This window comes from Capsicum annuum, chromosome 11 (genome assembly GCF_002878395.1).
Source record: "Capsicum annuum cultivar UCD-10X-F1 chromosome 11, UCD10Xv1.1, whole genome shotgun sequence".
Classification (NCBI taxonomy): domain Eukaryota; kingdom Viridiplantae; phylum Streptophyta; class Magnoliopsida; order Solanales; family Solanaceae; genus Capsicum; species Capsicum annuum.
In genome coordinates, this window is record NC_061121.1 from 2,259,293 (window position 1) to 2,277,193 (window position 17,901).

General features: G+C 30.1%; 1 protein-coding gene across 1 annotated transcript; it reads left to right on the plus strand.

The window, feature by feature from the left end:
- Positions 1-7,186: 7,186 nt before the first annotated feature.
- On the plus strand, positions 7,187-9,454 carry LOC107848566 (pentatricopeptide repeat-containing protein At3g29230). The gene has a single exon (XM_016693357.2). It carries the CDS (start codon positions 7,531-7,533, stop codon positions 9,154-9,156), a length of 1,626 nt encoding a protein of 541 aa, XP_016548843.2. The 5' UTR covers positions 7,187-7,530; the 3' UTR covers positions 9,157-9,454.
- Positions 9,455-17,901: the final 8,447 nt, after the last annotated feature.

A 17,901-nucleotide genomic window follows, 5' to 3' on the forward strand; every position in this document is an offset into this window, starting at 1 on the left:
CTGAGATTGATCTTAGCTCGCAAGACGAAATTATTTGTTTAATGAAAGTAGATTCGGTAGAGAGATCAATTTGTGAGATTATTCAAAGACTATGCATTCCAGCAAGTATTTCATGGCATTTGATTGATGAGGTGTACGTGCCAATAAATTGTCAGCGATCGCTTCACTGGGTGTTGGTAGTCATAGTACTCAAGAAAAGATGTATTCATGTGTATGACTCGTTGAAAGGTCATAGAGGTCATGATGTTGAGATAAAAGAGCTTGTTGAAATGTTGTCAACTTATTTGACAATATCTGATTTTTTTGAAAAAAAAGAGCGCACAGACTGGTCACTACAAGAAGCATACAAGAAAAAATGGACCGGCATACATTTGATGTTCACTTTGTTGATGGTATTGTGCAACAAAAAAAGCGGCACATTGTACGTATCATTTATCATTTTAAATATATTTTTTTACATAACAACTCACAACAACTCATAAACTACCTATTGTTCTGTTTTTCAGGAATTGTGATTTGTTTGTTGCAACATATATGTTTAAGTGATGGGCATCAAATACCTTCTTCAGAGTTTGATCCAGAAATGGATCGTACCATATACACATCATTGTTATGGGACTATGGTGTGAACGAGGCATCTAATGGATATGTTAGCGACAATCAGGATCCGCCTAGGCCTGAACGCACCTTCATTCCAGCTGAGGATACAGAGATGATTGATGCCAAGATGTAATTGTCTAGTATTTGTTGTTTGACAAAAGGATTGTGGTTTCTTATGTTTTAGAATTTTTAGATATTTCAAAACTATCGGTTTTGTGTATTAAGTTTTCAGTATTTTTTGTGGTTAATGTCATGACATTTTAGCTTATGAAATGAAGTGTTCCCATGTTGTTTGATCATTTTTTTTTATGTTATAACTGTGTTTGTCATTGTGTATTATGTGTTTGATACATGTATAGCTAATTAATTTTTATCAACTAAGTTAAGGAGTTAAACTGAAATATCATTTATATTGAAATGCCTTAACACTGAATCAAACATTACTAATATGAATCAAATGTCTTTAATGAACGCTTAATATGAATCATATATCATTCATAAATGTTTTAATATGGATCACTAGCGAACAATATGTTGAAAATGTATAACCAACATTTCTGTTGTGTTAAATTACCTTAACAATGAATCATGCATTACTGATATGAATCACATAACTTTCATGAACGGTTAATATGAATCATCTAACATTCATAAAATTTTTAATATGTATCACTTGCAAACAATATGTTGAAAATGTATCACCAATATTTCTGTTGTGTTAAAATGTCTTAACATTGAATCGAGAATTACTAATATGAATCACATAAATTTTATGAATGCTTGATATGAATCATATAACCTTCATAAAATTTTTAGTATGTATCAATTTGGAATAGTATGATGAAAATGTATCACTAAAATTTCAAGATATGTTAAAATCTCTTAACAATATAACAAGGATTAGTAATATAAATCACATAACTATAATGATTTCGAGCAAATCTGCATCTAAGAATAGTTCTAATGAATTATAAACATTGATCTTAAAAAATATTTCTGTTTACAATCAAAATATCTCACGAAACAAATTTTTGAGACTTTAACTCACATTATTGAATTCAAAACATTTAACTAACTAGATAATTCTGATTCCACTTGAAGGAAAAAGTCACATCTCTATTAGAAAATAGTTGCAAGTGTGTCTATTATGACCTTCATGCCCACACTTTGTACAACGATTTGAGGTTGTGAAAATTTTTTCGCTATTTTTCTTTTGTCTTCCTTTCTTAGGTCTTCCTGGTGGTTATTCATATTTTGGAGGCAAAATCACATCTTCCAACACGTTCGATGGTACATGTCAATCTCGTTTATCAGGCATTGCATTTCATAGGTCTTGACTAGTGTCTTCTTCTTGTAGTAATCAGAACAGTATGGCTTCATTTCCTTTACATGTTTGCTTTTCAAAACAGCAATAGTGTGCGCGCATGGTATCTCATCGAGCTAAAATATACCACAGTTGCATGTTCTATTATCCAATCGAACTATGTATTTTCTTTCTTCTTCATACACACCGTATATGTAGTTAGTTAATTCCCTAACCTAAAAAATATTTTTTAATATAGAGTAACATTAGTCAACAAAGTATATGAATCATAAATATTACAGATTAATTACATATAAAAAATGAGTTTTCAAGTTGTGATATATTTTTACAGATGTATCAAAATGATATATATGATTTCCAGATGTATAACTTTGATACATCTGTTATCAGAAAAGCTAAAATATACTGCAAAGAAACTTAGTTACAGTATAATAAATAGTAAATAATTTACCATCATACGTGATGACTTTACCTCGTTCGATTGAAGAATTTATTGAAATTTACCTCCCAATGAGTTTTTAGCAAAAACGCTAGACCGGTTTCTATTTTTGCGGTTTCACGCACCAAATAAGATTCTGACCTATTTGAGAAAATCTAAAATTGACAGTTCACGTTCCTCAACAAGATGAGAGTTGATACATTCTGCAATGTTGAAAGTTATCATCCTTCCCCTATTTATTAGAGAATAAACTCGTGACCACTTTTCATATCCAGCATTTTTCAGATATGCCTTTATACTCTATTGTCAATCTTTCCCACTTTACACATAAGCTCATCAAAATCATCCAACTTGTACGCTTTAGTCATGACAAAAAACTCATTGGTCAGCCTGTCCTTACTATTTTTATAATTCGTGCAAACATTATTTCAAAGATGCTAAACACATACAAAATGTGGTATACATAGATAGACCACACTAACTGCCTTGATTAGGCTTTCATGTCTATCAGAGACAACACACATATTATCGCGCTCACCGAAAGCACACTTAAATTGCTGAAAAAATCATGTCCAGAAGAAATTATTCTCAGAATCTACAACCCCACATGAAAGCAGCAACATATGACCTGATACATAACATCAACCAAACATTATGCCTAATTTATATAACAAATAACATTATTTTGGTAGAAAAATAAAAAAGAATCACTACGTGCAATACCTGCTCCATCAAGTGTGCTGGCTGAAACGATTATTTCCTTATATGGTCCACTCATGTGACTACCGTCTACTACTAAAACAGGCCTACAATACCCCAAATTCCCTAATAAATGGATGTAGTAATATGAATAGATACATGAACTAATTATCTGGAGACTTATGCATCCTTATATGTGAATTGGGATAAACAGAATTCAACGTGTATATCTAGGTAGGAATTTTTTTATATCCGTCTGCGGGTGGCCCTCTCAATATCTTTAAAAGCGTGTTCTTTAACACGCCACGCCTTCATGTAATCTATGTCCAAATCAAGTTCCCCTTTTATATCTTCAATAATGTCAAATGGTGTGATTCTTCTTTTATGGTTCAACAACTTGGAAACCGTTATTTCAGCTACAAAAGCAATTGTTGCATATTTCTGATTAAAAACTCTGTCCATTAACAGATAGCTATGTTCATCATTGAAATAACGTACTACGAATGTATCAGAACCAAACTTACATGAGGCCTTGAATAACCAACTACATTTCGGAGATTTACACATCAACACATAACTAAAAGAAAAGCCAATAGAATGTATCACAAATAATAATATCTGTTAATCTGTTAATATATGTATCACATAAGAATATATGTCTCTCACTACTTTTACAACATGTCACACTGTTTAATTAATAATCAGAAATTTTGAGAGCAATCATATTTTTTCATGTATGCCACAGATTTTATATACATTTGCACATTTTGATTTCATTGTGAAATACAATCATATGTTTCACAGAGGATTTACAAGTATTTCATACTATAACTAAATGTATCACCCTTTCTATTGAAAAATATACTCCATATATCATATGAATCACCATAATGCACATATACTGATAACATGTTTATCATTCATATAAATCACCTTTACACTATTAAATCATAAATTTTGTTATGCTTTGTCAACATAACACAATACACACAGTAAGCAAAAAAATATATGAATCACATATGAAAACACACTATATATAGATCCACGTTTATAAAAATATCGGAAAACTTAACTTGCAAAAACTAAAATCAACAACGCTGGGTAATTTAGGAAAATGTATCATTATAATTTTCAGATTCAATAGCAAATTAAATCCAAAATTGACGATGAACAAGTAAAATCTAACATCTTTTTGTCAGATCTCTCAACTTTGAAATTCAATTTGTGCTTGATTGCATAGTTATGCATTACCGATACAAGAGTTGCCTTACTTTTATACTTTTGTTTCACTTTCACAACAACGTTATAGCAATCAGCTATTACTTCTTCATCACTCATATCAACAACTGGCAGCGACTCTACGTTACCAACTACAGCTAGTGCAAGTCCAAGCGACCAAACAATATCAAGGCACTCAATTACCATATCATCCGCGTCGAAATCATCACTATCTATTACAATATCACTTGTTGTAATACACAGTGGATATTTTTTGAATCCAGATTCATGTTTCAAAATCTGAAGAAAAAGTTTAACAACCATAGCATTAGAATCTTCAACATTGATGAATTGCCTTGAACAACGTATTTTGCATGAATTTTTTTCAGAGATGTGTCAAATTTCAATTGAATTGATATAGCATTCATTAAATCTCAATACGAAGTTTTTTCATGAATGACAATACCGTCGACCCGATAGTTATCATACCTAATCTCTGAAACTTAGACCCCAAAATGACGTAATAAGACAGTCATGTGCTCCATTGAAGTTAGTCAGATAATGGAGAAGGAAGAAGGAAGATTTTTTTTGTTAAAATTCAAAACAATTGAGCTTGTAATCTGATTTGCTCCAAAAAATTTGGTTTTCTTTAAATTTGAAATTTGGTAGAAAGGAATTGCAGATTTTTAGTTTGTAACAGATTGAGCGTGATTTGCGTGGAAGAGTAAAATAGAATCCGTTACTTTCTAAAATAAATATCTATTTTTCTTTAAATGTGTCAATTTTTATATGTGTCACCTTATATCATATGTATCACAATTTCAAAAGTTCGGAATAAAATACAATTAACCAAATAGTGGAATAATATGTAGTATCACTTAAAATTAAGCATTTATGTAAGGTACTGTTTTTATTACCTTAATATACAAGTCAATTTTCATACATTTCAACTAATTTAAAATAGAGAAAATTACCCGAATTAGCTATTATTGGGCTTTTATTACCATTTAAAGCTTAATTTTTAATTAATTACAATTCACAACACCCTCTTGCCTATTAATTATCCCTAATTACAATTCATAGTCTGTCTCACATGTATTTTCTTTTTTTTTCTTTTTTTTCTATTCTCTAATTTTTTTTCTTTTTTTATTTTTTCTTTTCTTTTTTTTTTTTTTTTTTTTTCATTTTCTTTTTTGTTCTTTTTCTTTTTTTCTTTTTATTTTTCTCCTTTTTTTTCTTCTTTTCTTTTTTTCTTTATTTTCTATGACTCTCCTTTTTAAAAAAAGAAAATCTTTCTTTTTCTCTCATCTTTTCTCCTTCTTTTTGTTTTATTTTTTCTCCTTTTTTCTCTTATCTTTTCTCCTTCTTTTTTTTTCTTTTTCTTTTTTCTTCTTCTTTTTTAATTTTTTTTCTCTATTTTCTATTACTCTCCTTCTTCTTTTTATTTTTTCTCCTTTTTTTCCTCTCATCTTTTCTCCTCTTTTTTTTCTCTTTTCAATTTTTTCCTTCTTTTCATTTATGCGTACTAGCAAATACAAATACAAATGCGAACTATAAAATACAAATATAAATATAAATGTGAACTATAACATACAAATATAAGTACGAACTATAAAATATAAATACAAATGCGAACTATAACATACAGATACAAGTGTGAACTATCATTTGTATTTTTTAATTATTGAAAAGAAACGATTGATTTTCTTTCTACGAATGCTTGTTTGTATTTATTGATACTAGTTGTATTTATTTATACAAATAAATGCAACTCAAATTTTTATACAAATACATATTATATTTGTATTTGTAAAATCATTTGTTTCATTTGTTTGTCATTGTATTTGTACCAAGTGATATTTGATATACAAATACAAAACGGTACATTTGTATCAAATGATGCATTACATATTTATATATTTTAGAATTACAAAAATACAATTAATGCACTTACTTGTTTGTATACAAAAACAAATGATAAATTATACATAGTCACGACTAAATACAATATGTAATACACTTGCAAATACAAAAGAATTTCTTAAAAATAAAAAGGTAATGAAGAAAATAGAATACAAATACAAGTATAATCCAAATATAATCTAAATATACAAACACAATAAAAACCAAAATATAAATATAATCCAATATAATATGCAATCAATTATAAAATACAAATACAAAATAGTTCTTTAAAATACAAGTGTTAATTATATAAAATATAAATGATGGCGCAAACTAACAAATACAAATACAAGTGTGAACTATTAAATACAAATATAAATGCGAATTATAAAATATAAATACAAGTGTGAACTTTAAAATACAAATACAGTTGTATCAATAAATACAAAAATATAAATGGCGGTGTAACTACATATACAACAAACAGTTATGATATTTACGTTATCATTCATTACTTGTGCTCGACTAGTCATATTTTTTGAAAATATAAAAAATATAAAATAGAACAAAAATAAATAAAGAAAATAAGTATAAAAAAGAAAATAAAAAAAATTAAAGAAGAAAAGAAAAGAAGAAAGATAAATAGAAGTTAGAGATTAAAGAGAGAAAAAAAAAAAAAAAAAGGAAAGAAACGAAAAAAAATAAAAGTAGGAAAAATTAGAGAAAAAAAATAGGGAAAATAGACAAAAAATAAAAAAAATACTACAAAAGATAATAGTGTTAGACAAGAAAATATTCAGTTCAACGAGATAAGCGTGATTGAGATTCTTTATCTTTTTAAAAATACTAAATTTCATTTTGGCGTGACTAAATAGGGACTATATTTAATATGAATACATATTATTTGTAAAATTGAATACAATTGGCCTAAATTAAATATAACGGCTATAAATAATAATTATATAAAATATGATTATGAAATATGATGATTTTATATCAAAACACTGCTATTTTTGAAAGTTTAAAATACTGTCACCTCTCACCTCTGCAAAATCAAAAAATTTCACCTGTCTACTCCTAAGAACTTTGATATTTCCATAAAAGCCATCAAAATTGTTACTTTGAGTAACCAATTAGAGTTTTTTTTCCTTTTTAAATTTCCAAAATAGCAAAAATTGCTCTAAACATAGGCTTAAAAACACCTCATAGACTTCTTGAAGAGAAATTCATATTTTTATTACAAAAATGTAAAACTATAAATCAAGTTAAAGAAATTCAAACCCAAATTATAACTCAATGTAATGGTAATACTAAGTACATTATCCCTTCTTTTTTGTTAAAATGTATGGAATTCAAAGAAATTTGTTATGCACACAAAGTGTTCGATAAAATGCTTGAGTTAGAAGATGCTTCTCCTTTTAACATAATGTTTAAAGGGTATATTCAGAATGATATGTACAGGGATGTAGCAGTGTCGTTTCGTCGTATGATGAAGGAAAATGTTAGGCCAAATTGCTTTACATTTCCTATGGTTTTGAAGTCTTGTGGAAAGTTATTGGCTTTAGTAGAAGGTCAAGAAGTGCATTGTGTCGTGTTAAAGGTTGGTTTTTTGAGAAATAGTTATGTGGGTAGTGCTTTGATTGATATGTATTCGAGCGTTGGACGAGTTAAATGTGCTTATAAGGTGTTTAATGAGATGGTTATGAGGAATGTGTTTACGTGGACTAGTATGATCAATGGATATGTTGCTAATGGTGATTTGGTGTCTGCAAGAATGCTTTTTGAGTTGGCGCCTGAGCGAGATGTTGTGTTGTGGAATAGGATGATTACGGGGTATATTGAATGTCGAGATATGGAAGAGGCTCGAAAGCTTTTTGATGTGATGCCAAACAAGGATGTGATGTCATGGAATACTTTGTTGAATGGTTATGGCAATAATGGGGATGTTGAGGGGTGTGAGAGTCTTTTCGAAGAGATGAAAGAGAGAAATATTTTTTCGTGGAATGGTTTGATTGGAGGGTATGCTCATAATGGACGTTTCACTGAGGTTATTGACGCGTTTAAAAGGATGTTAAATAAGTTTGATGTGAAGCCTAACGATGCCACACTTGTGAACGTTTTGTCTGCTTGTACGAGATTAGGTGCTCTTGATTTGGGTAAGTGGGTGCACGTATATGCTGAGAATAATGGGTATAAGCACAATGTGTATGTTGCCAATGGGTTGATCGATATGTATGCGAAATGTGGGGTGGTTGGTAATGCAGTTGAGGTGTTTCGGAGCATGGATAGAAGAGATTTGATTACCTGGAACACGATCATTAATGGCTTAGCAGTGCATGGTCGGGGTAGTGATGCCTTGAGTTTGTTTGCCGAGATGAAGAGCTCTGGAGTAAAACCGGATGGAATTACTTTTATTGGAGTGTTATGTGCGTGTTCTCACATGGGATTAGTCGAAGATGGGTTCGCCTATTTTAATACGATGAAGAACGAGTATTCCATCGTGCCTCAAATTGAGCATTATGGTTGCATGGTTGATCTATTAGGCCGAGCTGGTCTTTTGGAACAGGCTATGAATTTTGTGGAGAAGATGCCTATACAAGCTGATACTGTCATTTGGACGGCATTACTTGGCGCGTGTAGAGTATACAAAAACATCGACTTTGCAAGACTAGTTCTCCAGAAACTTATTGAGCTTGACCCGAAAAACCCTGCAAATTACGTTATGCTTGCAAATATCTGTGGTGATGCTCGGAGGTGGAAAGACGTGGCTGAAATGAAAGTGGCGATGAGGGACACTGGATCGCGGAAGGTTCCAGGATGCAGCTTGATTGAGGTCGATGATGAAGTGGCTGAGTTCTATTGCTTCGATGAGAGACATTCCAAATCAAAAGAGATATATGGAGCCTTGAGAAGCTTGATGAAGGCATTAAGATCATCTAGCCAAGAAAATCCATTATTTTTAATGGATTAAAAGTTCGATTTCTTCGATCAGAATCTCTTTCAAATGTTTCATCAGGATCACCGCAGTTGAAAGCTCATCCACTACAGGCTTCAGATGACGGTAAATGAGGTAAGTGTTGTATTATTAACTTGAGGTCGTTGTAGGAACCAATAAACTTCATAAGTTTCTTATTTTTTGCCAACTTCAAGGATCTATCCTTGGTTCTTCCGCGGTTAGGGTCAGTAATATCTTTTTGCCACATGATATTCCGAAAAGTAAATTCCAGTGTCAACATTGTGAAGTTATGATATACTAATTAAATCGGTGACACCTACTCGTAGAAAATTCTCGAGCATGTAGGCTTATGGTATCATTGGACATATCCCTTGAGTAGCCACCGCCCACACTGTCTCGGCATTCATTACCAGTCTTACTTATTTTCTTGTCGCGCTGTGTAAGTTATAAACATTCTGTTTGACAGCTGCTTTGTCATAGTGAAGTTCACTACTTAGGGAAAACTGGGTTATTAAAGACTTCATTTTGGGGAGAAGAGATGGTATACATTGTTTACTCTTCAAAAATGTCAACGAGTGCATCTCGGATCCTTCAAAAGTAGTGCATCTTTGAAGGATCCTACACGAGTGCAGCGTCCTTTTTGGAGAGTCAAAGCAATATATATTTCAAATTTGAGGGATGGCAGTTAATTCTCATAATTTGCTTTATACATTTAGTTTATTGCTTTTGATCTTTGTTACTATCTGTTGTCTTTTGTGTTTTAGTTATCATATTATTTCGTCGCTGTTACCAATCCTTTCTGGAAGTGCTGTACTGGTTTCCGTATTAATTGACTTGTTTTCTCCATTGCCGTATTTCCTTTTCTTATAACTACTTTGGTTTGCTACACTTGAGCCGAGAGTCTTTCGGAAACAACCTCTCTACCTCCACGAAGTAGGGGTAAGGTTTGCATACACTCTACCTTCCGTAGACCTCACTTATCAGATTACATTGTATGTTGTTGTTGTAATGTGGCACCCGACTAATTTTATCTGTAGCAATAACAATATACCCAGTGTAATCTCACAAGTGCGGTCTGGGGAGATGGTGTGTGTGCAGCCTTACACCCTGTTATGATCGGGCAGAATAAGCAATACGACAAAGCAAAAGGAAACAAGAAGAAGCGGGAAAAACCACGGGCAGAGGAGGAGGATTTTCACCATAATGGAAAGGAGTATAATGTAGGAGACGTAGTCTCAATGACGTATTTTAACCACTCGAAAAACAACCCACTAAATCGCACTTATATAATACATGCGTACGGTACCACCATAGACCCCACAAAAAATCACAAACATGGATCGTACCGCGGACTTTTTAGGGCCGGATCAACAAAATTTCGGGTCACAAACTCTAGCACACCCCTACACACTACATTCTAAATCAAAGCAACTTCTATTGGGCTTTTGTTTGTTTATTTTGAGCTTGAAATCCTTTATTATTGACTTGGGCTTTCCTCTTAATTTTCCTCACATATGGCCCAGGTCCAAAGAAACCTTTTCGATAAAATTACATAAATATATACCTTAACTTATCATATTTTCATAATTCTCCACCTTACAAAGTTATTGCAAAATTTTTAATTTATTATTTATCTTCGTTGGATGTATCGGAAGCTAATTATGTACCTCGTCAGACCCAAAATCAAAAAAAAGGTATCGAGAGTTAATTATGTATCCTTATAAAAGAAAAGTTTATCCTTGTTGGATGTATCAGGAGCTAATTATGTATACCCAAAATCGGAAATTAAGTAATAATGCAAAATGTCAATATTTTCTGTAACTAAGCTCCAAACTCTCGGAATTTATGTTAGTTCTGCCTTTTCCCAAGAAGTCATTTCCATTCTGATTCAGCTTGCACGCGCTTGACTAATTCTTCTTTACTTCATTGGATACTAGCTACCTCGTCAACACAAGTATTAAATAATTCTATCTATCAGGTGCTCATAATTGTTTCGAACTTATTAGGTTGGTTTACATCTATAGTCACCTTGACATAAACATTGGTAAATTGTAACTAGCTAAGAATTTTTTAAATTATTAGTATTTATGGAAGAATAATTATTTCATCAACAATACAATGAACTAGCTCACCCTCACAAGATCGCGACCTCTTGTCCCGGTCATTGTAGCATGCGTGTCGATCAAAACACAAAGGATTCGATGACTCGATTGATTTTCACCTCTCTGACTTATCACCGACAGTCTGTTAAGGTTTCAAACTCAATGATGACAACTAAATATGAGGGTTGCAATTTTTATTTTAAAAAAAAAAAAAAAAAAAAACTAAATGATTGTTACACTGCATAATGGGTGGATCCTACTCTAATAGCTCTAAACCCAGGTGATTATTTTAATCTTCAATTAATATTAAAATCAGCACCCGTGTTAACATAACACCGGCTCACTCTTTTGTCATAAGAAGTGACCTCTTCATATTAATGATTCTTAAGGGATTCAATTAAGGGAAAAGGAAATTGTGTAATACTTTTTAAAATAAATATTTTAAGTTTGACATTTTTTTAAAAAGTGTTCAGTTGGATATACTATTTTCACTTTAGGACCGTTTCCTAAAATGGGTCAATTTGGCTCATGTGGTTCAGATACAGTCCATATACAATACTGATACAATTTTCAACTTGGGTCATTCGAACCTTTTAAAAATATTTCAGTTTTTTTTTTGCTATAAATTTTTTAACTGAAAAAAATATTTTTTTTTTATTGTTTAGAAATAATAATTAAATATAATTATATAAAAATGATATAATTGTTATATAGAATATGTATCTATCTAACATATATGTATAGAAATTATATAGTTCTACAAATATATATGTATAAAATTTATATAAAAAGTATATAAAAAATGTATAAAAATTATATAATTATTGTATAAAGTGTATTAAAAAAAGTACGTTTATTGTATAAATTGTGTATCGAAACTGTATAATTTTCGTACAGAATATTTATATGTATAATATATGTATAGAAATTGTATAGAAGGTGTGTGAAAATGGCATTAAACAAGCAGCAAATTGAATGACTAGAAAGTGAAATTTAAATTTCATGGCCTTTTTAATGGAATTAGTTTAATTTAAAGTATCGTCCCCTTTATTTAAATTATACAAACATATAAATAATTTTTATGTCCTGAATAAGTATAAATTATCAGTATTTATGTTGTTTATTCTAAATTAAACTTGTTTTAGTGTACTAGTGAAAGTGATTAAGCCTTTGTGATTACGGCTAAGGCGGCTATGGACTATCGGATAATCACAAAATTATTGGTTTTATTATAGTTAATCCAAGTGTAATAATCCAGCCAATTAAGTTAATAATTTTTTTTTTAATAATAGTTTGATAGATATGAGCTGCTATTTTTGTTGGTCTATCTAGCTACTTTCACATGCCATTTTCTTGTATGAAATAAGACTGATTAGTTTTCCAACATAATTTAATTCGTGGAAAATAAACTTTAATCACAAATAAAAATAAGAAAAAACAACAGTTTTATTGATAAACGATGGGGATACAAATCTGTTCCTCCCTTGATTCTTCTCTCTTGATTTTCTCCGTAATTCGAGGGTCGTAAGTAGTATATTTCTTGAATGTATGAAGATTTGGATATGAATTTCTCCGTAATTCGAGAGTCATTACTGGCGTATTTCTCGAACGTAAGAACATTTGGATTTGATCTTCTCTCTTGATTTTCTTTGTAATTTGTGGGCCGTCAGTAGCATATTTCTCGAATGTATGAAGATTTGGATATAAATTTCTCCATAATTCGAGGGTCGTTAGTGACGTATTTCTCGAACATAAGAACATTTGGATTTGATCTCCATGAAAGGAGGGTTTGTCTTCTTGATGTATTTGATTATCAAGAAGAGAGGGTTTTGATCTTTATGAATATCCCAACCTCCAGAGCACCCATTGGCGGAGGCAGAATTTTTACCAATATGATTCAAAATCGAAAAAAGTAAGCACACGAACTATCAGAAGGCAGAGGCGGAGTTAGAATTTTCATTAAGGGGGTTTAGAAGTAAATATATGAACTAACTGAAGGAGGTTCAACATCTACTATATACATAAAAAATAATTATGACCATGTATAAACAATATAATTTTCCAGTGGAGGGGGTTCGGATGAATCCCCTGAAAAATAATTTTGACCATAGATAAATAGTATAATTTTTCGCCGAAGGAGGTTCGGATGAATCCCCTGACCTAACTACAGCCCCGTCCCTAGCCAAAGCGGATTCAACATCAACTATATATACATAAAAAATAATTTTAACCATATATAAATAGTATAATTTTTCATCGAAGAGGATTCAAATGAACCCCGTATACATTAGGTGGCTCCGCCTCTACGTACACCCATGACACCTAAATCCTGAATTCGTCACTGTTTATCATGTTTTTTTGTATTATCTTATCATAGCTTCTGCATTTCTGTTATTTCCTTTTCTGAACTTCTTTGACCTGTTTTGTCATCAAGTTGAGGGTAATATCGAAAATAGTCTCTCTACTTTTAGGGTACAAAAATTTCTGTGTATATCTACCCTCTCCATACTTGTTGGGTACGATGTAAGTTTGATGATTGACAAACTGACACAGTGATATGAAACATGTCAGTCAAGCTGGTTCACAGATACACTGTCTCATGCAAAATCATCGATGGTTAAAGACAAGCGTAAAATCAAGGAAGGACTAGATGGGTGGTTAATTCAGATAAACTCAAGGAAATAAACATGTGCTGATTTAAAGAGTTGAAGTTTGACTACAACACTAAGGAGACAAGATTTGGAATTGAAGAAGGAGTCTCACTTAAAGTAAAACTCTAAGCAATGAGAGTTCTTATTAAAGGAGGAGTTTGAAATAAAGAATGACTCTTTTGAGAGTTGTGTTTAAATAGAAGATGTATCACTCAGAGTAACTTGCTGACTTACAGAGAGAGAAAAGGCTAAATACGATCAAATTGAGAAAGTTCATAATTGAGAGAATTCTGACTGAATATTCAAGTGTTGCCAGTACAAAGGAACAAATTGACGAACCTGTTTTACAGGATTAAGCTTTACAGTTCATGAGTTAGTTTAAATGTATTGTTCTTATTGAGTTGTAATTTATTGCTTTCCTAGATTAATTGTTTAGGAACAATACTGAGCTGAGTCAACTTCAAGTTTGGGATAACTCGAAGTGGATTAAACAGTGAAAGGTGATTGTTGAATTATAGGAATTAGATTTTATAATTCTTAGTTATTGAGATATAGGAATTAGAGTTTATAATTCCTAGTTGTTGGTTACAAGAGTTTTGTAATCAGTTGTTGACTCGTTGTTGAGACTCAGAGTTATTTAGTAAAGTTGGGGTTAAATCTTGTAAAGGTACAGGTCGTGATTTTTTACAGCTTTTGAGCCGTGTATTTTCCACGTAAAAATTTAATGTGTTATTTTCTTACTGTTTTAACTAGTTTGAAACATGTTTAGTCAACTTGTTCCATCGATAGGCAATAGTTAGGCGAAAATAAGAAAATCAGTAACACACTTACTCTAACAATACCCCCACTTTATAAAATTACACCCGAATATACTATATTGTTGTCATTGTTGTAAGTGATTGTTCAAGACTCTAATAACTAAAGTACATATTATCATGAGTCAACTGCTGTTTTAGCAATTTAAAATTATTAAAAACTCAACTGGGGTTTTCAATCCATTTGAGTTATTTTTAAGTCTCTAAATTTGAATTATCATAGTGTGTATGACCATGTATATTATTAACAATTTATATGACAAAGGAAAAATTAAAAAAAAAGTCTAGCAACCACGCTGTGCCTATTAGAATCTAATTATATATACACTTTCGATATATATTATAAAATTCTTCAAAATAAACTTATGTACATAATTAAGATTAAACACAAGAGCAGGTGGAGATGCTAATGTAATTAATGTCTTAAGCACATTATCTTACATCTATATAATCAAGAAAATTAACTAAAATATTATACTATGAAACTATGAAAGAAACAAAACGACAATTTTGCATGTACAATGTACGTGTCATGACTATGATTTGTATAATTATTAAGATCTTAATTAAGAGTATGATTATCTTAAGAGTTTCAAGATTAGTGTTAGCTAAGTCGTCTATAATGTACTTCAATTAATTATAATATAAAATAATATCCTTCTTGGTGTTCCTCGTTCATATTTAAGTGATATCGATAGAGTTTGGAGCTAGTACTTAGTTTCAGGTTGATAAAATTCAATAACTTTTATTTAGATTTTATACTCATATTAAAAATTTATTTAAGATTTTGTAATCTAGAAATCATAAATGATTGAAAGTTAATTGTTTTATCAAGTCGACATTGATCTTGATTTCGACCTTTATTTTGTTCGTTTAAAAAGATTTATAACCCGACTGACTTGAAACTTGATTTGATTATTTGAGTAAGTTGAGTCATCAATTGAAAACTATATTTTTGTTAAAGGAAGATTTTTCATCTTAGGAAGACGATTCTGTCGTTTTTACATAACTTTTTCAAGCGTTTCTTGTCTGACAACTCATCTCTCTCTAGAGTTTAGTGTACATCGCTATGTCAAAACATTTTTTTGAAAGTGAGATACCGACTGTCATAAGAAGAAAAGATCATTCTGTTCGTACAACAAAACAATGTTCATCTAATTATAAATATCACAGAAGAAGATAAATTAAAAATTCTGACTCTGCGTCACTGAGGACTCATTGAGTCATAGCATTGACTTATACTTTTTTTTTTTAATTTCCAATTTTTGGTTCTTTAGTTGACTTGGGTGTTTTTCATTTCTTATACAAAAAATACTTAAGAAAATTAATTATTTACAAAATTATTCCAATTATTATTAATCTCAACTTGTATAAAATAATTATTTTCTCTAGGACACGGACCAAGCAATTTGAGTTATCCCATAAATAATTAGATTCCAACCAATGAAACATTTTGACAATTGGATGCATGTTGACTTATTATATACTTCAAAATACATAATAATTGATGTTTTTTTTTATTAGGTCTTATGTTATTAGTATTATAAATAATATTATTTGGCAAATGAACTTTTCTGTAATGTTCTTATTCATCGTCAATTTAACTCATTAATTAACTATCTAATTTACTCTAAGTAGTTGACAATAATGTTTCTTGTTATAACACTTGTGCTATTTATTAATACTAGTTTAGTTTAGTTGCACGTTTCTCGCACGTGTAACTTTTGATTATTTAAAATTAAATAATTTTATTCATTGGGGAGATTTTATCTAACATTTTTATATTTATTCCTAAATTTTTCAAGTCTTCTTAAAATCAAATTTAGTTGATTTAGAATTCTTAAACTAATAAAAAAAATTAGTTGTCATTAATTCTGATGACTTCTAATAAGAAAATGTTTTACCTTAAATATATTTAATTAATTTTCAACTCTTAAATATTCAGAAAAATAGTAAAAGAATGATTTTGTCTAAAACAAAAAAATTCTAATGAAGGATAAAAAGTTCAAACATTATTACTAAGGTCACATTTTTAATATATTATATAAATTACAAATTTAGATATAGTAATAGATTAGAGATTAGAGATGAGAAATTAGGGATTAGAGATTATCCCAAGTTATTTAATACAAAACTTGAATTGGTAAAAGATATATTTTAAATAATACATATATTTTTACAAAATAGAAATCAGAACAATATAAAAAAGTAACAACTCTTAATTTAAGTTAAATATTCTTGTAAACTTAATGTTATTTTAGTTATGTATAATTGTACTCTAATTTCAGGACCAATAATAAATTAATTATGTTATAAAATTAGGTATTATTCACGAAAAATAAATATTAAATTGACAAAATAGGTTTACTCGTACCTAATCTTTATACAAAAATTACTTAAAATTTGGTTGAATATTCATTTATCACGTGTATTTAGCAGCAGAAAAAATAGTAAATCAACAACAAACAATATAATAATCTCAAAAGAAAAAAGAAAAGCAAAATCAGTATGCAAAAGACCGAGAAAATAAATCTAGTATAATGTTCGTCCATAAAATATGACGTATAACTGCATAAGTATCCACGTAAAAAAGAAAAGCATGAATTAAAATTAATTTACCTCAAAAACAGAAACTAGAAGAGACTTTCCTTAAGCCAAGACATAAGTTAGACTGCACTGATTAATATTATATTAATTTTATAAATGAGAATAATGGATGACTCCAATACTTAATAGGAGTCCTTTTCTATTTAGGGAAAAATTGCATATCTTCACGTATTTTTTATCAAAAAATCCACAACAATTGAATTATTTTTGGAAAAACATATTTTTTTTATATATTTATTAAAATCCTACCCCATATACTTTAGGAGTCAATATTATTAAGAAAAAAAGTGAAAAGATAATTTTGTTTATTACAAAATCTTTTAATGAAATCTTCACACTTTTAATATATTATAGATATAGATATAGATTATAGATGTGCAACAAGTGCGTTAATTAAGTAGCTAGCTAAGGTGTAGTTAAACCAATCATTAATGTTATGTATGCTATTTTTGTTTAAAAGACATAATAGTATACGAGTTCAACCGACAACTAAATACTCTTATTTTGAAAATACTGAGACAACTTCAATAAACAACTCGCTTCCACTATGTGTCAGTTGAACATTCAACTTACAACATGATCATC